The sequence below is a fragment of the Parasteatoda tepidariorum genome, chromosome 12 (genome assembly GCF_982258835.1).
Source record: "Parasteatoda tepidariorum strain Cologne lab strain chromosome 12, Ptep-v5.0, whole genome shotgun sequence".
Classification (NCBI taxonomy): domain Eukaryota; kingdom Metazoa; phylum Arthropoda; class Arachnida; order Araneae; family Theridiidae; genus Parasteatoda; species Parasteatoda tepidariorum.
In genome coordinates, this window is record NC_141766.1 from 21,771,894 (window position 1) to 21,794,281 (window position 22,388).

General features: G+C 28.1%; 1 protein-coding gene across 5 annotated transcripts in view; it reads left to right on the top strand.

Annotated features, from left to right (window-relative positions):
* LOC107440660 (SID1 transmembrane family member 1) overlaps positions 1-22,388 on the top strand; it is a 78,285-nt gene that overhangs the window by 50,256 nt on the left and 5,641 nt on the right. For 4 of the 5 annotated variants that reach the window (XM_016053639.4, XM_071188226.2, XM_071188225.2 and 1 more), the window contains 11 exons: positions 1,037-1,078; positions 1,555-1,700; positions 8,599-8,672; positions 10,398-10,464; positions 13,352-13,500; positions 13,987-14,041; positions 17,313-17,430; positions 19,064-19,200; positions 19,438-19,540; positions 19,638-19,714; positions 22,315-22,361. In XM_016053639.4, the coding sequence (XP_015909125.1) occupies positions 1,037-1,078; positions 1,555-1,700; positions 8,599-8,672; positions 10,398-10,464; positions 13,352-13,500; positions 13,987-14,041; positions 17,313-17,430; positions 19,064-19,200; positions 19,438-19,540; positions 19,638-19,714; positions 22,315-22,361 (1,015 nt within the window). The remainder of the gene's footprint in view (positions 1-1,036; positions 1,079-1,554; positions 1,701-8,598; positions 8,673-10,397; positions 10,465-13,351; positions 13,501-13,986; positions 14,042-17,312; positions 17,431-19,063; positions 19,201-19,437; positions 19,541-19,637; positions 19,715-22,314; positions 22,362-22,388) is intronic. The other variant, XR_011638373.2, reaches the window with a different exon arrangement.

Consider the following 22,388-nt stretch of genomic DNA (forward strand, 5'->3'; position numbering starts at 1 on the left):
TGGCGTAATACTTAATTTTAAAGCAACATCCTTTTTTTTTCACGTCTTTGTCCACCTCGTGAGGAATTAAATTTTTTTCTTTAATAGTCAGACTTTTTCCTCCTGAAATGAAATCAGGATGACAAGTGACGTTTGTTGTTCTTCTATAATTCCAAGGTATCTATCTCTATCTTTCTCTTGTTCTTCATGACCTTTAAGAAAATTTTCAGTCTCTGCAGCATAATTTCCGCTTCATTTAATAATGGCTGAGAATCTGATGATTCACAGTCTTCTTCTTCATTACTAGATTCCGCTTATAATTTCAGATATTGAAATTACCTCTTATTCACTAGTCATCAGATCATTATCTCATTGTCAATACTTCATATAGTCCGTATTGGCCTGCTGTTCTGATGTAAAACTATCTTTACTGAACAATGCATTCTTTAGAAACTTTTTTCGTGGCAAACTATATTAAATTTATAGCTTGTAACACATTTATTTTTCTTTTGTGTTCGTTATTAGAAGTTAAACAAGCCTCCAACTTGTATTTCTGAGAAATAGTTGTAGATAATGCTACAAATACCAAGTTTTTCTGTGAATATTATTCATCTTAGAAATTAAGGGGGACTAAGCTAAAAGATGTTAAAGACGAGAATTCGTTATTCCCTGATGCCGTTAAATTCGAGTTCTACTGTATTATATATAACACAATTTTCTAAACTTAATAAATTAAAATTATTTTCACTTAATAGTTGGTTTAATTACAGTTAAATAGGAGGTAAAGAAGGCTGAGAGTTAACAATTTTGTTGTATCTGATTTATTAAAATAGTATTACACAGGCATTATTTTTAAAATACTAATTTCTATGTATCCACATTTACTAAAAGCCTATAGTAAATTAATTTGAATGCTTTAAAATGTTATTTGGAATTTTATTCCAATGATTAAATATACTCAATAAATTTTTATAAGATAAGTCTTGTGTTTATTGTTTTGATAAGTGACTATTTTGTTATAAACATATGTGATTGATTAACTTCTGTATTTTTTAAGATGTGGAAAATCCTTCAATTCAGAATTATGGTACTTCGTCAGGTAATAACTTATTTTATTTCTCTAAAATTGTTTCTCTTGTGTGATATAAAAGCAGTTATATTACATATTAATTGTTTTTTTGCATATTAAACTAATATAAATATTTTTTAAATTTTGAATTCATATGCATTCCTATTTTCCTAATTTATTACCAGGCCAGATAGTACAGAATCAGGATAATCACGAGCTGGATATTGCGAAGCCTACTGTATTAAGTATGCAGGGCCTTTAACATTATTTTTGCACTTTTTCTTACGTTCATCTGGAAATAATTTGCCAACTTAAAACATTTTTGCTCCCAATTATTAGTTTTGTTGGAACAATTGTTGTTTTGTATGAATTTTCAATTATTTTTTAAATTAAAATTGAATTTTCTCTGCTAAAAGTTAAATTCTATAACTCTTCAAGTAAATGCACACATTTTAAAAAGAAACTGAAAGATTCATAAAAATTAATTTCCTAATGTTTGTTGACAGAATCAGAGAGCACATCTGTACCGAGCAATTCTCGCTCATTAAATAGCCTTGCACAGGGAAGAAGTGAGTCACCAGTTAGTTTTGATGAAACTGATATGGATAAACTGCCTGATGCTGAATTAGACAAGAATGTTGTGAGAACAAAAGTAAGCCAAATTATGAAATTTTATTTTTTAATTAAAAGTAAGCTTAATTAAAAAAAAAGCTTTTAGTGCTTTAATTTCATTTAAAATTTTTAAGTATAATTAAATTAATAAAATATTTTAAATATTTTATTGTGTGAAGTAACCTTATTCTTTTTTTATAATATCATTTAAAAGTAACATGAAGGGCATGCACTGGCTCGACTAAATAATTTTTAAAGTATTATTTTTTTGAAAATAATAACTATTGCATCTTTGTTAATAATACTTAATATTTCTGTTTTATACTTAAAATTAAAGTGTTAGTGTAGACATGTTTTAAATGTAATTGTTTTGTTGATAAAATAATAATAGGTATATTCATATGTTTCCATGTTTTCTTTAATATGCTCAGCAGGGCAGGTATATATATATATATATATATGCATACAGGTCAAAAATGGTTTACCCCTAGTTTGTTTGTATATAAAAACCTGCATGTATTACTTATTTGCTTATTTGACTTTTTTTTAAGTGATTTTATAATTTTTTAAATTTATTCTTATAAACTGAGTTTTATAAACTTTTTTTCTATTATGGGTTTTGTTACTTAAATTTTGAAATTATTGATATTCTTAGAGTGTTTTTTTTTCATAGATGTCAGCACTAAATTTTAATTTTTTATTTTTGAGAATTATTTTATACAATAAAGCTTAAATCACATATATTATATTCTTTTCTTTTTAGCAATTTTTGTTGAATGTTAGATTTGTCAATCTAATTTTAACTAGTTTTTTCATTTAATTTTGCTTAATTTTAGTAAGTTTGTTTTTCCTTTTCTTTTATTTTAAGCTTAATAATAATTGCATTATGTTTTCTTTTAAGAAATCAATACATTACAAAGAGTAATTTTTATCTTAAGACAATTATTCTTTATTTTGAAATGTCTGTCGTAAAGGAATGTGTCCTAAATAGGACCTTAACATTTATTCCATTAAGTGTTTATTCTATATTATTGTGTTTCTAATTCTATTATATTTCTCTCTTTATATATATATGCAGTGAATTTACGATAACTGGAATCTGATAGGAGTGACCGAAAACTTCAATGTATCGGAAATTTGACTTACCGTTAGTTTCGGTTTTGGACTTTCAAAATATTGTTGGATTATTTAATTAATGCTTATTAATTACAAATCTTCTAAATGCTTACAATATTTAAGAAAAAACTATCAAGTATAATATAATAACTTACTTTATTATTTGTACTACATTTTACGTTTTTTTGAAGTAATCCGTCCTTTACGTTGAAGTAAACCCTTTTGAGTCTCTAGAAACAGTAAATCTTCAATTTTCTGCAGGTGCACAAACATAGAATTATCAATTCCTTCTCGACTCTCTAGAAACTTTTGGAGAACTTCAAGAGATGCAAGCGCTTCAAGTATGTTTGGGACTATTGTTTCTGAACCTTCTTCCTCAGCACTTTCATCATTTTCTTCTGTGATCTGTATAAATTCTTCGTCGGAAATATCACCACAAGCAGCAATGTTTTCATCAAAGTTTATGAAATCGGAGTTCTCAATTACTTCCTCATCTTGAAGGTCTTCTATCACAGGTTCACTCTGTGTTTCTTTAAAAACCCGCACTTCCGGAAACAGTTTCTTATTGTCGTTTAGCTCACATCATTATTCCAAGCACTGGAAAGTAGCCTCATGGTTTTAAGTGCATCAACTTTGAGAGAAATATTGTTTTCAATATCGTATATCATTTTCTGACAAGCCTTTTACGATAAGACTGTTTGAAGCACTTTATGATACCCTGGTCCATCTGCAACTTTGCTGTTGTGTTTGGTGAGAGAAACTGCAAGTTTACTGCTTTCAAATTAGGTAGATTACTATGCGCTGTGCATTTATCCATAAAGAATATCACTTTTCTTTTTTTAGCGAAGAATTTCCAATCCAATTTTCTTACATAGTCTTCAAATAAAACTGATGTCACCCAAGACTTTTTGTTAGACTTGTAATCCAAAGGATACGTTTTTACATTCTTTAAACATCGAGGATTTCTGTATTTTCCGATAACAAGTAGGGGCAGTTTCTCTGTCCCAGACGCATTTCCTCCAACTAGGACAGTCAAGCGTTCCTTGCTCATTTCACCCCCCTGAACAGTTTTCATCCTTAAACATCATAGTCTTATTTGGAAGACATTAAAAAAATAAACCTATTTCATCAATCAAGATCATTTTCACTGTATCCTTGAAGTAAATTTGGTAACGTTTCATTTAACCACTGTTCACATACTTCAAGAGGGACAGCTTTAGCTTCTCCATGAAGAGTGCGAAAGACAATATTGTGTCTGCTCTTGAATTTTTCTAGCCACCCAGCACTAGCATGAAAATTGTCTATTTTTAACAGTTTAGCAAAGTCTATTGCTTTCTCACGTAGCAAAACACCATTTATGGGAATAGCATTTTCTCGATTTCTATACTGCTGAAACCATTTCAGAAGAGCTGATTCCACCTGGGGAAAGGCACACAGCTTCATTCTTTTAGACAGCGGGTTCGTAGATTCATATCATTTAAGGATATTCTCTCTTTCTTTTAATATCGTAGAAAGGGTATTCGGGGGAATTCCATACTTCAACGTTATATCTTTCTTCTTCATGTTTCTTCGTCATTAATAAGATTAATTTTTTCTTCCAAGTTGAGAGTTATTAATTTTCGCTTCGACATGTTTAGAGGTAAACACTTCTTCCACACAATCTCTAACAGCAAATCATAAGCATAAAGCTTGTTCTGACCAGAAAAAAGTTTACTCATTCCCCACAGGTGTTATCCCTTTATCTCACCCTGAAAACTTGTTCTGTCCAGAAAGCAAATTTATCATTCCCCACAGGTGCTACAGGTGTTACTAATCCCTTTCTCTCACTCTGACTAAACTTGTTCCGACCAGTTGAGTCCATTGTGTGTAGTCTGTTGTGTGTGTTGCAAAGCAAGGGGCAAGATATCAGCTCCTAGTTTTTTTTTCGTGCTTTAAAAGATACAGTAATCTTTTTTAAAAAATCGAGTTAAAGGGAGTAAAATTCGAGTAATCGAGAATAGTTAGCATGAAATTGAAAATAAAAGGGTCGGGACCTCATAAAAAAATCGAGTTATGGTACTTCATCGTACTTCGAGTTATAGCGAATTGACTGTATATATATATATATATATATATATATATATATATATATACACAAACATACTGCCACAGGGTGATTAAAAAAGATGTCAAAATATAAAGGGAGATAGACGGGCCCCAAATAAGCTTATTTCATTTAGGAATTTACGTATAGAAACACTATGTTTAGCCGGTAGAGAGCACTGTTGCTTTCTAATGTGCAACAATTCATGCATCACTGTTGAATCTTGTATCCTTGTTGGTCATCGCTCTTTTGAGTAGCTATTATGAACTGTAGTTGAATGTAATTTGATTTTAAACTGTTTGATTTTGTATAAGAATGTATTTGAAAAAAAAGGCTAAGTAAAAGCATTAGCACTTAAAGCAGCATTAATCATAAGTAAGTAAAAATACTAGTTAGACGAAAGTAAACAATGATTTATGTATAGTTTACAATAGATAACAGTCAAACAGATTACAATCAAATTACAATCAATTATAGTTTACAATAGCTTCTCAAAAAAGAGATCACAGAATTGATTTGAGTTTCACTGCAGCGCATGCTTAGTCGTACATTAGTAAGCAACAGTGCTCTCTATTGGATCAACATACTATTTCCACAAACACATTCCTATATAGAATTAAAATAGAATTCAGCAAAAAAATTTATGAGGAAACGTAAAGATTCTCTTCAGGACACATTTCTTTACGTAGTGATATTTCGAAATAAAGAATAATTATCTTAAGATAAAAATTACTCTTTATAATGTGTCTATATCCCTAAAAAATAAAAATGCAATTGAAAATGAGTTTGAGATTAAAGAAAAAAAGCAGAAAACAAGCTTAAAATAAAAATATATCAAAGTAAAAATTAAAATGACTTGCAAATAGACATATTAATCTTACAGATAACACAAATTTGCTTAGTAGAAAAAATATTTAAATGTGTTTATAGCTTATACTGTATGAAATAATTGTTATATATTTGGTAAAAAAAAGATATGATGCAAAGTATATTTTATTGCTGCCATGTATGAAATAAACACTTTAATAGTAGTAATTTGAAAAATTAAGTAACAAAAACCATAATAGGAAGAAAAGTCAATATATTAAAAAAGCAACAATATATAAAAAACAAATATGTAATATTTGTTGTTGTTGTAGTTCATTTACGTCGCACTAGAGCTGCACAATGGGCTATTGGCGACGGTCTGGGAAACATCCCTGAGGGTGATCCGAAGCAGAGGGGAGGGCTTCCCCGCTTCGGTAGCCCAACGACCTGCACGCGAAGTCAAGCACTTTACGGTAGCACAGTTTAACGAGGACCAATACCGCACACCCTCGGTCCCTACGCAGACTGATCCAAGTGGGTCACCCACCCGCACACTGACCGCAGCCAGTCATGCTTGACTTTGGTGATCTGCAGGAAACCGTGTCTTAACGATCAGTCCACTGCGGGACTGTAATATTTGTAGATCTTAACTTACAAATGTAAATTAGGAATAAACCCTTTTATTGGTTTTCCTCCTCTCATCATTATCCTTCATTCATATATTCGTTCATAACAGTAAAGTCTACATGTATTATCTGTATTCATCAGAGGTTCATCAGACAGAAAAATGGTAAAATCAAATCAAATCATGTTTATAGTTTCTGACCGAGTTATCATGTTAACCGAGAAATCATGTTACGCACAGAAAGATGGTTTTGAACCAGAATGTGCAATATATAATTAATAAAATATTTATTCACTATAAGAAAATAATCTTCCATTTTCACAAGGAAAAAAATTCTTTTCAGAACAACCCAGTATACATTCTCCAAAATTTAGAGAAATTTTTTTAAAACTCAGGATTCTAAGAGTAAGTCTGAACTCATCTCTACTGCATTAGTTACTAGAACCGAAAGTTAATTATTCAAAAATGTTTAAGCTAGTAAGTAATAAACAATAATGTATTTGAATTGAAATTTTAAAATGGTAAGAAAGTCAAAAAACTTCAAATGAATTTTTCTCATAAGTCTTATTTTCAACTATTTGTATTGAAAGATTTAATGTAATGTTAAGGTCATATAATATTGGAATTATATATATTTTTTCAATACAACTTGTTTTAAGATGATCTTTTATAGCAAATGTACTTAAAAATTTTATCAGTAATTATGATGCAATTTTTAATAATTTTTGAACACATCTTAATATTTCTACTCTGCCTATCTTTAAGATTGAAACCTTAACAATTATTATCAATCTATAAGAGTTTCTGTTAATTTATTTTTTCTTGTATTTTATGCGTTTTATTATACCTTTTTTAAGTCTTATTAAAATGGGAAAGTAATATATAAACTGTTATTGTTGAGCTTTATAATGTATCCTTATTATCTAGTATAGTGTAAAAGTGTTTTCCACCTAAAATGTTGAAAATGGGAAAAGATTATTTTACTTATAATTTAAGTATCAAGTGTTTGAAGCTTAATTTTCTTTATCAAATTTAACAGTATAAAATTGCAATTGCACACTCTTTCAGAATTCATATTCTAAATTCCTTAGTACCTAAAACTTTTAAAATTGTATGTCTTAAGCACTTTTTTATTAGCACTGTTAAAGAAGAGAAAAACTTAAAATTTTCTTTTCTTCTTGAAAAATAACTCACTTCTTTAAAATTTTGTTGATACAAATTTCTATTTTCATTTAAATAATTTATTTTTAATTAAATTTTAATAAAATATTCAAATTAATGCTAATAATTTATATTTTAATAAAACTAGCTAAAAACTTTGACCTATAATAAGTTTGACTTAATTGTAGCTTTGGTTTTTGACTTTTAAATTATGTTTTTTTTTTCTCGATATTTTAAATAACACACAGATGACTGATTAAAATACAGATTTTGTAATTCTTTAACTAAATAATAATCAAGAAAAAAAATTTCAGAAATAAAATAATATCAACTGCAAATCAAGGAAGCTACATATCTTTATTTTCTAATATTAGGCTCATATGTTTATGCTGTTTTAGGATGAACGTTTTTCTTCTTATATCGTTAAAGAAGTAATAGGCACTATTCCATAATTACACACTGTTACCTTCTTCTTTATAGTTGGTTTATTTTGATTTACTTTACTTTCCAATTTAAGAGTTTTTAATTTTTGCTTAGATATTTTTAATGATAAATTCTCCTTGCATATGTTTTATATTAGCAAATTATAAACACAAGGCTTTTCCTAAATTTAGTGGATATACCACAGAATTTATCAAACTGGAATGCTCTTCTACGTGATATTTTTTATTGCTAAAATATGACAATGTGAACAACAGTTATTATGCTAGCATTGTGGACAAAATAGACAAAAGACAACATCACACATTTTTCATATTGTGTAAAAACTACAAATTTTTCATATTGTGTAAACTCTTTCTCACACACTGACTCAACTTCTTGTACTTACTTGTGGATTCCATTATGCAGGAATTGTTAAAATAGGTGCAAGAATTTTTTGTATTTTTTTTTTTTTTTGGTTGTAAGTTATTCTTTTCTTATTCCTTTATGTATGAAAGATTGAACTATCTTTAAATAAGTGAAAATGAAATAAACATTAGGTAATCAAGAGTAATTAGTAAAAACTAAAGGGATCAAGACGAAACATCGAGCCACAATTATTTTCAGACAATTTTACTTATCACAAATTCAACTCTTTATAATTTATTACCAAAATTTTGTACTGAATATTTGAAATGAATGAGTGAATAACAACTTTTTTTGCAGACTATTATTTTTGTTTCTGATTTGGCTAAAAAGAAGGATAAATATTTAAGTGACAGATCAAAAGTATATTCTTGGTAAGTATGTTCCTGGTCTTAATGTTATTGTTTCTGTTTAAAATTATGTGAAATAAAGTTATTATTAGCAAAATGTATCTTTCTATGATTTCACTTTTATTATTTTTGAAATAATGGTTTTGTGTATTCATTGGTGAAATATATAATTATGCATTTTTTCTCCATTCCTTAACTATTTTATGATTGTTATAAATTTCTTTAACTTTAATAATATAGCTCAGTGTTTAAATGATTATTTTGTTTATTGCTACTGGTTAAGATCATTTTTGTTAGAGCTTTCTTTTGCTTTAATTATCATCTTATCAAATCTTTTAACTTACACTGCATAAGAGAGCAAAAAATATGGTTTATGACTTTTTCAGGGAATTTTTCCGTTTTTTATTTTTAGTGATAAACATTAAATAAAAATTATATTGTTTAGTTTTGAATGAATTCCTTATCTCTTATCCACATTAAATGAATGAATTTTGATTTTTTTTCAATCATATATTTCTTCATATGAAGTTTAGATTTGTTTGAGCAATTTTATTTCGACCTTGCTGTTTGACATGGAGCTAGTGTTTTTCTTTAAGAATAAATATTTTTCCATTTATAGTTTTAAATCGTGTAAGTTTTAAAAGTTAATAATGTTACTTGTAATATTGAAAATGTGTTGTAAAAAATTAAAGCAATGCATAGTGTTTTATATGTAAATACTATTAAATAATGTGGCTTTTTGGAAATACTCACCTGACATTTCCTCAATATCCTATTGATCCAGTCTATGATCAATATAGACTGGATCCAGTACAAAAAATATATTTCTAATGAAAAGGAGTAAAACGTAGAAGCTTAGAAAAAGTTTTGGCTATGCAAAGCAATTAAATTCATACTGAGAATTAAGTTAAAATGAGATTTAGTGTCAGCAATATAATCTGTCAAGAATTGTTAAGTAATTAAATTTGTTAATATTATATTTGTTTAACGTGCAAAATCATTGCTTATTATGAACATCTTCTAAACCATTGATCTAGTACTTTTTTAAATGTTTTATTTATACCTTTATACCAAAAATATACTAGAAATGAAATTTTTCTCAAAACTTTGGCTTACAGTGGACTCAAAGTTATTGACCTAGAATGCAACATTTATTTTGAAGAACTTAATAACATTTTTTGTTGATTGTTTTTGTATAAGTTTCATTATTATACTGAGCCTAATAACTAACACTATCAGTTTCTACTCTTTATTTTTAAATTTGATAACTAAACGTAAGTCAGTATCAGCCAGTATCTAATTTTTTTTCACTCATAGACTACTAATTAAAAGTCAGCTTAATTTTTCCTTTATACAAGTCAAACAAATTGATGTATCTTAAGAAAAATAATCTTAACTTGATAAAATGTAGATAATTGGTGAAATTCTGTGCTACAATATTTGAAGATGTTAAAGCGCTATCTTGACATCCTGACTTAGCGAAACTTGCAAAAATTAGGAGTTTTTTTTAGGCTAATTGTAGTTATTTAAGGTTAAAAGATACATCAAGATGAAAGATCAGATAAAAAAAAAGCAGTTATCATTTCTAATAATTAATTATTAAATTCAGCTTATTTATTCTTCAGTTTAGAACGTTTATTTTCAAATATATATGTATTTATTTAAATTTACCTGATAGTTTTGTTTATATATATTTTTATTATACACTTATTAATTTCATTTGTCAATATATATCTTTTATTCTTTTAGGAATTTACTAACTGTTGCTATATTTTATGGGTTACCTGTAATTCAGCTTGTTTATATAAATCAAAGAGTGAGTAAAAATTTATTTTATGTCTAAGACTCACTTCATTTTATATGTTTATGTGTTAGTGCAGGAGTAATTTAATTTTGTTTTTCATTTTATTTGATTATATAATTTCAATAAAAATTATATACTCCAATAAATTATTCAATCATTTTTGGCTTTTTTTTAAAAATATCTTGCTTTGTTTTAAAGAAGTTATTGCTTTGTATGCATGAAAATTTTATATTAAAACTGTTGGAGTGAAATATGATTAAGTTAAGTTTATTAAGGAATTTTTTTACTTTTCATTTATATGGAAAGTCCTTTTATATATTTTAAGGTTTTTGTTTAATTTAGGTTTGTGTTTAAATGTTGTTTAATTTAAGAAAATTTTCGATGTGAGGAATCAGAGTTGGGAATCACTGCAAAAATATTTAAGACTCTTACCAAAAAATTGATTGAAATAGCTTATAGTGTTATTTATTATTTTTTTTTTACTTTATCCTTTTCTCCATTTTTTAAAATTTTTTTTGTCTTTCTTCTCCTTTCTTTAACTTCAGTGGTCAGTTTTTCCCTTAATAAGCTTTTTGAGTAACTCAACTGATTTTTTATAATTTTTTTTCATTCAGTGTGTTGGGGTGCTTACTTATTTTTGCAAGTTAATGATGCTTATTTATTATTGCAATGTATTGAAACTGTTATATGTTTTTTTGCTATTAGCATGTTCTTGTAAATGTAAAGTTTTTATTTTACTTAGACTTAGAGGTTAGGCAGCTCTGACGAGCAGGGCACATCGACGAAAGGTCTATTGTACCCAAACCCTAAAATCATGATTAGCATGAAAGCCCTATGGCTGAAATAAAATTCAGCAAGCACCTTACAGGAACATCTTGCAGTTCCCTGGCATTGACGATATGCTGCCCTAAATGCTCAAATCTTTGAGCAGAATAGACCTCACAATCACAGAGTATGTGTCGTGATGTCTCTTCTTCTAGATGACATCCCCGACAAAGAGAATTGGATTCTATTCCCATAATGATTTATTTTACTTACAAATGCTATGACAAATTCTTTTTTGCCATAATAGTGTCAATGTTGTGCAACAATGCTTTGCTTATAAATTAGGCAGATCTCTGAGTTCAAGGAACTTATGACATATTTAAAAATTAAGCTGTGATGTGAAGTCAGTAAAAAGAATTTAGCAATGATGCAAAATAAAGAATAAACAGTGAACAGTGTGTTTCTATATATCATCGTTTCCTATTTTTAGCTACTTTTTTATTATTACTGGCATGTATTCTTAAATAAGTATAAAAGAAGTGTAATATATTAAATATTAGGATAGTAAAAGTGAAGCAAAGCATTCCTACCATAGTCTGTCTAAAAGGTTAAGACTTCTCATATTTGAGACTAACTGCGTGGCAGTGGTAATGAGATCATCATTGCAAACCAGCTTTGTTTAATTCTTTGGCATAATGGTAACCATTAATCTGAAGCTGGGTAAACTTCAAGCCACCACTGAGGGAAGAATCTTAGTCTTACTCAATGACATCTTAGTGCTCTTACAACACTTTCCACCCCTTTTTTAAAATTGAAGTTGCAGTTATTGTTTGTTCCAGCTTTTATGAAATTTTGCCTACCACTTTTTTAAAACTTTAATCTCTAACAGTTGTGATGCATTTTTTGGGAAAGTTGCCTGTATGCAATGTGATAATATAAGATACATAAATTCCACAGTAATGTTTTTAAATGTTGGGAAAATTAAACATTTATATATATACATATATATTTTATTTCACTACCACTTTATAATTAAAATTGTGCTGGTTAGATGCTCTCTCTCTCTCAATGTATATACACAATTTATATATATTTACAATTATTATATACATACAATTGATATATTTTTACAATTACAATATTTATCAATTACATATATATTTACAATTGCTAATTTTTTAAATTCTTTTTTCTCTTTTTTAAATTTTTTTTCCCTAGCTGCCACGTTACCGTGACAACAGTTATAATGAATGAACTTAAATAAAGACAGCAAAGAAACTCTGGTGAATGTGCAAATGAGCTAAACAATGAGAATTAGTGATTCGCTGTAATAATTAATTTGTGAATAATTAGTAAATGGCAAATCAGATTAACACAGATTCCTTTCTATTAGTTGTTTTTTCCTCATAATTTTTCTTGGATAAGATATCCATTTACTCTCTTGTTTTCTGTGGTAGTTTTCCAGGAAATGTTTTGACAAATAATTAATTTTGAATTAAAATACGTTACAATGCAATTAAGAAACATAGCATAAAAATAAAATGAGCGAGATATTTCGAACTCATAAGGTCTATGTCAATATAATTAATGTAACTTAATATGCCGTAGTTTGAAAATTGATATTACAAAAAATTGTAATTAGAGAGAAATTCACCGCTAATAGGAGTTTTTAATTTTCCCTAATTTATGTCTATATTCGATTTTTATACTCGTTTTTTTATAATCATTTGCGCTCATTTTGTTTAGTGTAAAAAATAAATAAATTGCCGTTTCAGAACAGTCAATATCAAGTCGCGTGAATAATTCCTCATTGGAGGAAAATAATGACACTAATTTAACAACACAAACATATTTATTTTTGTTCTCTTAGTGAACAGAATAAGTTATGGCAGCAACTTCCCCCTCAAAATTTAAGATAAAGTAATACAAAGCTAACATGCCACAACCAAATAAGATAATGAAGCTAAAAAAAATTTGAATAAAATTTTACCTCACATTTGAGTTTTTCCTAATTATGAATTTCCTATCATGCCATTTATATCAGGAATGAATAGCAATAATAATTGATGTTATTATTCAAATATATGTTTTGTATACAGTCAAGAATAATTTTATTTGCAATAAATATTTGTAGATTGTCAACCTTACTGGAAATCAAGATGTCTGTTATTATAATTTTTTGTGTTCTCATCAAGTTGGAGTTTTTAGTGATTTCAATCATGTCTACAGTAATATTGGTTATGTAATGCTTGGATTACTTTTTCTTTTGCTGGTATGGAGAAGGTATGTACTTTTACTATAATTTAAGTGACATTTCTTTAAAAATGTTCTGATTTAGCATACGCGTTTTTTCTTCATAAATGGTTGTTATATAAATAGTTTTAAGAAATTACATAAATGTTTTAATTGTGAAAAATGAAGAGAAAAATGTAAATCTTTGAAATGTATTTAATTTAAATTGCGAAGTGCTTTCTTAAACCAGTTTCAGTGTGAAACTTAAGGTGAAGTAGTTAACAACCATTAAACAAATGCTATGTTAAACAAATGCTAGTTAAACAAATGCTAGTTAAACAAATGCTATGCTATAATCTAGAAAATATCACTTTTGATTTGTTTGTTTATTTTAAAGTCACAAATGGATCAATTTACATTGTATTGGACTAGTAGACAGTTGCATAAAGTTTTTATCAATATTATAACTACACTGTTTATGCGGCAGTATTATAGAATCAAATGAGCATTTCTATTTACATTATTGTTTGATTTTAGGGAAGTGTTTGATCAACCGTTAACTAAAGAAAATAGGAATATTCCACAAAATGAGGTAAAAACATTAAATTATCTGTTTTTTTTTATTTGTTTGTATTCTTTTTAAAATTATGTCATTTTAAAAGACAGCTATTAAAAAAGAATTTTGTTTAATGGTTTGTTGGAGTTTCTATGAAAATGTCTAGAACTCAGTAATATTAATTGTTGCCTCTTTTTTTATATTTGAAACATTTAATTTCTATAATTCATTAAAAAACCAACACTTAATATAAATTTAAAATGACTTATTTTAATGTCTATGAAACTTTGTATAAAGCTTTATAAATTCATAATAATACTTGTTACAGTATTCTTGATAATATGTAACTAATTTTGTGTCTACTGTAGATAAAAAGAGCAACGATTTAAGTCATACCGAAAGTAGTTTATTTTATTTTAATTTAAATTATACCTTATTTATAGTTTGCCTGATGATTTATTAGCTGCTCTTGTGATTGGCCTTAAAAGTGCAGATTTAAAGTTGTTTTGTTTTTATGATCTTGCTAGTTCTCATACTGATACATAATTAAGGTTTCAGAAATCACTTGATCTCTTATGTTAAACTGTTCGATAAATTAATTCTAATTTTTTTTTGTAAAAGTAAAGCAAGTTGAATTGCTTGTTTTCAAATTTTTATTGATGAGTTCTAAAAAAACTTCTCATCTACTTATTTAAAAATTCAAATTTCTTCTTTTTTTTTTATTGAAGTAATATTTTTAACTGAAAGGAACATATAAAAACTAGCTACAAATTATGTATGGAACATACTTCTGTTGAAATCAAGAAATTCTTAATAATAAAAATATAAAGTTTTAGAAAGATATTTACCAGATACTGCATAATCTGTTTATTTCAAGTATACATATTATATTTTAACATTGATTCAATGCTAATTATTCATAAACATTTTCTGGTCATTAATTTATGTAAATTTTTTACTTTCTTATCCTACCAGCAATTTTACCTTAACCCTAGTTGAGTTCAAAATTGACTCAATATGGGTCCTATGTAAACATGCACCAAGGGGCAAATACTGGGATGTCTAGAATTTTCATTATTAAAGCCAATATCGGTCCTATATAAAGCCAATATCAGCCCTTATAAGGATAGTATAGAGCCTATATTGGCTGAATAATTACTATTAAATTTCGGGTGAATTTGACAACTCTATGCAGGACTGATATTGGTTGTAAAATATCGGGTGAATTTGACAACTCTATGCAGGACTGATATTGGTTGTAAAATATTGGGTGAATTAGAGAATTCTATATAGGGCCAATATAGGAAATTAATGGTCCTTAAACCAAGATTTGTGATTATTGGTCCAATGAGGGCCCAAGTTATTTTGCTGCTAGTATCCTTTAATTTTCTGTACTTACGATTTTGCATCCAGATAAATGTTAAGAAGAATAACATTATTAGAACATCAACTCGGTAAATTTCTTGTCGACTAAACATTAATATTTTATTATCTCATCTTCCTCTTTTCAGAATGTAATATTTTAACATTCTTACAACTTTTCATCAAATGATGATCAGAAATTTATCAGACAAGTTTCAGATGCAAGATAATATCAAAGGATACTTTGATGTTATGTCAATAAAAGATAAGTTAAAAGAGAAGTTGCAAAAAACTACAGCACAATAAAAGATTGCTTGATAATTTCTTCAGTCTACTAATTAATGACATGCTTTCTTTGGGTATGTTTTAGTGTGAAACCTCAGAGCAGAATTTGCTAAAAAATGTTGGGCAGGCCACTGAATAATGGCAAGGATTCTCTCCGTACTTGATAACTTTAATTCATTATTAAAAAATTCACTGATACAAATTAGTTTAAAAGACATTCTTTAAAAATATTCACATTCACTGAACACTAAATTTCCTCTATTATTTTTTGAGTTGTGTATTTTTCAAAACGTATAGTTTCGTCACATAAAAAACCTTTTACTATTTTTATAGTATTTGAAAATTTCTTAAATGTTATCAATTTCTTTAGGTATAAGTAGCTTTGATTTTTGTAGTTCCTGAAATTGTTTGAAGCACTCAGAATAAAAGTTAAAGTTTCCTTGTATTTTGTAATGTATGATGGAAACTATTAATAATTCCATTTTCACTCCAGACTTATTTTAAAAGTGAAAAATGAATGTTTTTGCCTTTTCTAATAGATTTGATAATTTATCAGGAAATATAGATGGCAGGAATATACTGTAGTACATTTATCTCTGTATGTGAATGTTTGATCATATATTGTATTAAGTCTGCAAGTTTCATGTGTTTATACAGTTGAGGCTCAATATAACGACCTCTGCGGTTAAAACTAAAACGAATGTTTGATTGATGGTTGAAACAAAATGGAACACAAGGTCACTATATCATGAGTACACAAAACTATAACAAATATTTATTGAAATACTTATAAATACTAGAATTATTTTAACAGAAACATAATTCTTATATGTACTCCCTTCAAAAACCTTAATCTTTTTTTTGTACACTGGTTATAAGCAGCCATTTTTGCTAGATAGCATATCTCCAGAGAAGTGCAAAGTCTAAGCAAAAATAAAACTAGAAGAATGTGAATTTCACATGTTTTAACTCCAAAACAACCTCCTACAAAGTTTCAAAATAAAGTGAATTTATTTTTTCAGCAAGGAAAATATGATTGAGGAATTTATTTATTCTTTGTAAGAAAATTACCAAGGGTATGAATGCATACTGGAAGACTTGAATTTCACACAAGAAGACAATATAGACATCTAATTCTCAAAAAGTAACCAATATTTTGCCATCTTTCTGACCACATATTATGCCCAGCTCCAACTAGTATAAGAATAGTTGGTTCTGCAACTCTTTCTTTATTCATAGAGAATTCAAGATGTTTTACTTTTATTGAGCAGTAGTAGCAAAGGAAATAGTGGTTTGACTCATTAACTCGAATCTTTTGCTCTTCATTAAATCATTGTTAAATGTAATTTTTTTTCAAGGTAAAAATTTTTAGTAACTGTTTTTGTTGAGATTTTCTTTAAATTTTAAAAAAAAACACAGAATTTCAGTTGCTATACAAATGGTATAATTTGGATTAAAATATCATAGAATCTATTGAATAGTAGACGTGGCTTCATGCATCCATAGTCATTATGACTTGTTGTACTAAAAAAACATTGATTGTAGTACATAAAAGAAGTGTAATTTGCTGTTTATAAATTTTTAATTATTGAAACTGCCTACATTTGAAATGCTCTTTTTTATATTATTCAGCTAGGCCATATCTATTAATTTTTTTTAGATGACTGGTATACCTCGTCATTTTGGTTTAATGTATGCAATGGGCTGGGCTCTAATTATGGAAGGAGTCTTAAGCGCGAGTTATCATGTTTGCCCTAATCGAGCAAACTTTCAATTTGGTATGTAGCAGCTTTTCCATTAGATTTTTATTATATTCTGATTGCTCCTTATAGCTTAAATATTATGTTATAATAGCTTAAATGGATAATCATAGTTTGATTAATAAAATATATACTTCAATAACTTTACAGTTTGAGATATTATTCTTGATTCATTTGTTTTTAATTATTTTTTATTCGCTAGTTAATAGTTTGTACTACAGTTATATGATTAAAATTTAGTTTTGTATCAAGAGAATGTCCTTTCTTCATGTTCTTTCATTGTTCTTTTTATGCAGCAAAATTCCATTTCAAGTAAAAGTTGCTCAAAGAATTGCATTAACAATTTCGTTTTAATCCTTAACAAAGAATAGAGTGCTTTTTTAAAGTAAGCATACAAGTAGGATCACTGTGTTATTACTATACTTTAAACAAATCCTGCACTTGTTTATACTAAGGGTTCTAGATTTATTTTAAAGTGATCAAAATGGAAAAATATTAAATAAATAATTGTTCAAAAATTTTTTTAACACAGTATGCATTGACATAAACTAAAGCTTTTTAAATAATTATCTCATTTTTTTAAATTTTCTACATTTTTCATAAATAAAATATTTTAGAATTTTTTGTTTTTTCTTTTTAAACTTTTCTTTGTTTTTTTTAATTGTAAAAGACTGATCTGAACTGCTGATATGAGTATTTTTATAAATTGTTTCTAATTCTATTGATAAGCTACTGACTGCATAACTAATGCATCATTTTCAAAATTTTCGCAGATTTAATTTTTTAATATTAAAATTCTGTTTCATACAATTTTTCTTTCAACTTGATGAATAAAATCAGGAAGATGATACTACCAGGGAGAATGTAACTTTAATGCATTTTGATAAACTTATAAAAATTTGTTGGACCATCATTCTACAGTAGGATTGCAGCCACTGCAACATTCTGGTCAATGAACAGGTTGACCGACTTAAGTTGAATTCCCCATGGCTGATTCCATATCCAATATCTAGTGAATGAAGCAAAATATTGGCAATGCTATATAAAACTATCACATGACTCAGTCAGGGCTAAAAGCTTATATATAGCGACACGGAAAAGAGCAAAAACTGGTACGAAAAGCATTTCATTGTAGCATTTTTTTCAAGAAACATTAAATTTCTGTAACTACCGTAATTTTTTTACAATTTTAGCATATATGAAAAACAGCTTCTTTCTTTATAGAAAAGTAGATATAGCTGAATAATTGAAAAAGAGAATAGTTTAACTCCTCCCGAAAACATGTTAAAACTGAAATTGGTTTACTACCAGCTTTTCCTCTTTTCCGTCTCTCTTTCACCCATGGACTCAGGTGACGGGTAAGCTCAAGAGCAATTTTTTTACACACAGGGAACTTTCCCTGACTTGCCTGTGTGTAGGAGAAGGAAAAAAATGTAATTGAAAAAAAAATTATTAAAGATCAAAGGAAAATTAGAGTTTAAAATCTTTTCACTACAGTGTCTCTTAAAGAGTTAAGCTTATTAATGCCTTTAAAATGATTGTGATGATATAGTTTGTAAATTTTGTAATTAAAACAAGACATTTTTTATTTCATTGTGGAAAACTTTTCAACTGTTTGGTTCAAGATTTAAGCATATACTTTCTCTTTTAGATACTGCTTTTATGTATGTCATTGCTACTGTCTGCATGTTAAAGCTATATCAGTCTAGGCATCCAGACATCACTGCAAAATCTCATACTATCTGGATGGTTTTAGCTGTTGTCATTATTATTGCTTTTGGTGGTGTTGTAAGTTTAGTATTTATGTTCTGAATCTTAAAATGTTTTTGATCACATTAATAATAATTATTTGTTATAAAAACAGTGCTTTTTCTTTTTAAAATTATCATATTTTTGAATTTATGTTGAAAATTTCAATTTAGATTTTTATGTGCAATATTTACTGTTTTTTTTACTGTTTTTTTTAAAAGACAAAGTTTTGTATTTTTATCATTTAACTAAAGCAGCAATATTGTTTAATTTCAGGTTAAAGGAGGAATTTGGGTTTGGTTAGTTTTTACCCTAGGTCATCTATCTGTTACTTTTGTTGTTAGCTCAAAAATTTATTACATGGGACGCATGAAGCTTGGTATGCACATTTTACAGTTTGGCATTGTAATATTTGTTTACTAAAAATGTTTATTATTTTTAGTGCTCTTATTTGAAAATAAATACTCTTATTTCAGATCGTTGGCTCTGCAAGAGAATATATCATCATATTAAACAGGATGTTGCTGCACGTTCTATTAAACCTACATATCCGGTAATTTTTTTAATTTTTTAGAAACTTTACTATATTTTATGCAAAGCATTTAACTTATGAAATGACTGATTTGGGGATTAATTTATAAGCCAGTTTATTTAAATTTAATGTTAGCTTTAATTTTGGCAGTATTATTGTTCAACAATTCACCAATAATTATCTCTTTCCATGCTCTTAAGTACAGATACATAGGAGATTTAAAATTTGTGGCATTAGGACTTAGGGCATCCCATGGCCACTCAATTTGACAGTTGGAAAATATTTTCAATTTTGAAATGTAATGTTTGTTTTTTAAACTAATAGGGATAGGAATTATTTTTGGAGTTTAAAAGTATGGCCACACCTGTAATCTTTCAAAATGATGGAACCTAGAAAGAGTATAATTTTTTTGTGTTCTATGAAATGATTCTTCATCAACTTCCATAATTACAGTATAAAAGAAGACATAATTCCACTACCATTGTGGCACAATAATTCAGAAGTCAGCAAAGTCAATTTAAAAAAGCTCTATATTAAACCTGCAATACAATAAGAAAGACAAGGCAAAGGTTTTGAAAAATGTTTCTTTATTTTACAAAGAAAGGTGCATTAATATAGCAAGGTCTGAAATAGAATAAGTGACTCAACCCAAGAAGTACTATATAAGCACACTGAACAAAAAATTAGTCACCCTTGGAGAAATCATGAAAAACATCATTTAATAACGTGTAACATTACCTCTGGATTTGATAATCGCCTAGATTCAATTAGGAAGTGAGACCACAAGGTTTTTGCGGGCATGTCGAATCCAGATTAAACCACTCTCTGAGGATTTGATCGCACAATTCCACCAAATTGTAAGGATGCTGATTTCGATGTCTTACCCGTTGTTCCAACATGTCCCACAAATTTGGGGTTCAAATCAGGTTATTTTGCAGGCCAGTCGAGATGTAATTTAGCGTCTGAGTGTTCATAAAACCAGTCACATATTCTTCCAGCCCGATGATATTTGCTGTTGTCATCTTGAAAAATTGGGGTATCATCAGCATACTCTTCATGAAGATGTTCAGTAAAAGGCAACACCTGATGATTCAGAGTGTTCCAATAAACATGTTGGTTCATTTTAGTGGCCACTTAAGTGAGGGGGCTCAATCCATAATAAGTAAAACACCCCCAAAACATGACAGACCCACCTCCGTCTTGAACCTAACCTTGCACACAGTCAGGATGAAATGCTTCATTTGTTCTTCGTGCACTCGACGACATGCGTAATTTGAATAAAGGCAAAAGTGTGATTCGTGGGTGCGCAATTGAGCACGTCATTTGACTACTGCGTCATCTAAGGAAACCTTATGATTCATCTGTGCTTGCGCACTAGTGTCACAAATTTTTTGTCCGGTGAGCTTATTTATAAACTTTGGCAAATTTTATTATAAAAGCTGTTGTTTAATAAACTGTAAACAAAATATTGTATTAAAATATATTTTTCAAGTAGAGAAATAAAATTCTAAATTGTGTAAGAAATCAATTAGTTTTTTTGAATCAAAAACTTAAAATTATTTAAAATGGCCATTGGAAAAGAATATACAAAATATGATAGAATAAAATTAATTGCTTTGGCCATGAGGTGGACATCAATTTCTGTGCTTCGGACGCTTGGTATAAAGTCACATGAATAATATATACGTAACACTATTGGGGAAACTTCAGTCACTCAAGTTGTGACCTTCATGATGACTCACGAAGACCAGTTTTTTGCGTGATTTTTTCTGAAAATTTCCCCTCCACCTCAACCAATAAAATGTGTTTAAAAATCCAATGTGGGAATCTGAGCAATGATAGTTGTATGCCGATATAAAATATTTGAAACATCTTATAACTTTAAAGTAGAAAACTATGCAATTTCATAAGAAGGCTATTTTCTTACCACTATATCTGTCTGTATAGTTAAAATATAATTTTGTAATTCTTTCAAGATCTCAAAATTGGCACTGGTTTTAGTGTGATTATGATGTCTAATTGGACATCTGATGAATTACAAATGTCTTTCTTTTAATTAATTTGTAAATTTTTTTTTAATTTGGTATACTTCTTACTTGAATTAACGAGTTGAGTGCAGTGCAATTGATGAGTCCCTACCACATATGGGAGTGTGAATCATCATTTGAATTATAACAGTTTTTAAAACATTTGTTTTTATAAAAATAAGTTACATAAATAGGTCAATACAAAACAGCAAGCAAAGTTCATGAAATGACTAATCTGTGTTTAATAGCTTACAAAGATGTCTATTGTTTGATTAGAAAGGAAATTTTAAATTTTTTTTTTATTCAAAAAGAAGCCAATCTGCAAATAAAAGTAAGAATAAATTTTGGAAAAAAAATAGTACTATTTCCAGGAAGTTTTAGAAATGTCTTAACAATTTTGAAATATAACATGTTGCTCTAGTAGGAATAATATGCAGTTGTATACTAATTTTTGCTACTTTACTAATCTCACCAACTTGACTAATTTCCCTAACCCGTGATTTCACCATTTGCATGTTAAATTTCCTCCCCATTTTCTTTCCTATGATTAGTTCTTCAAATTTCATAATTATATTAACATTTCCATTCTTCCAGGGCCGTTTCGTTATGCTGAGCATTACTGTTTTATTGAATTTATCTTTGTGAGTATACCGAATAATTCCAATACG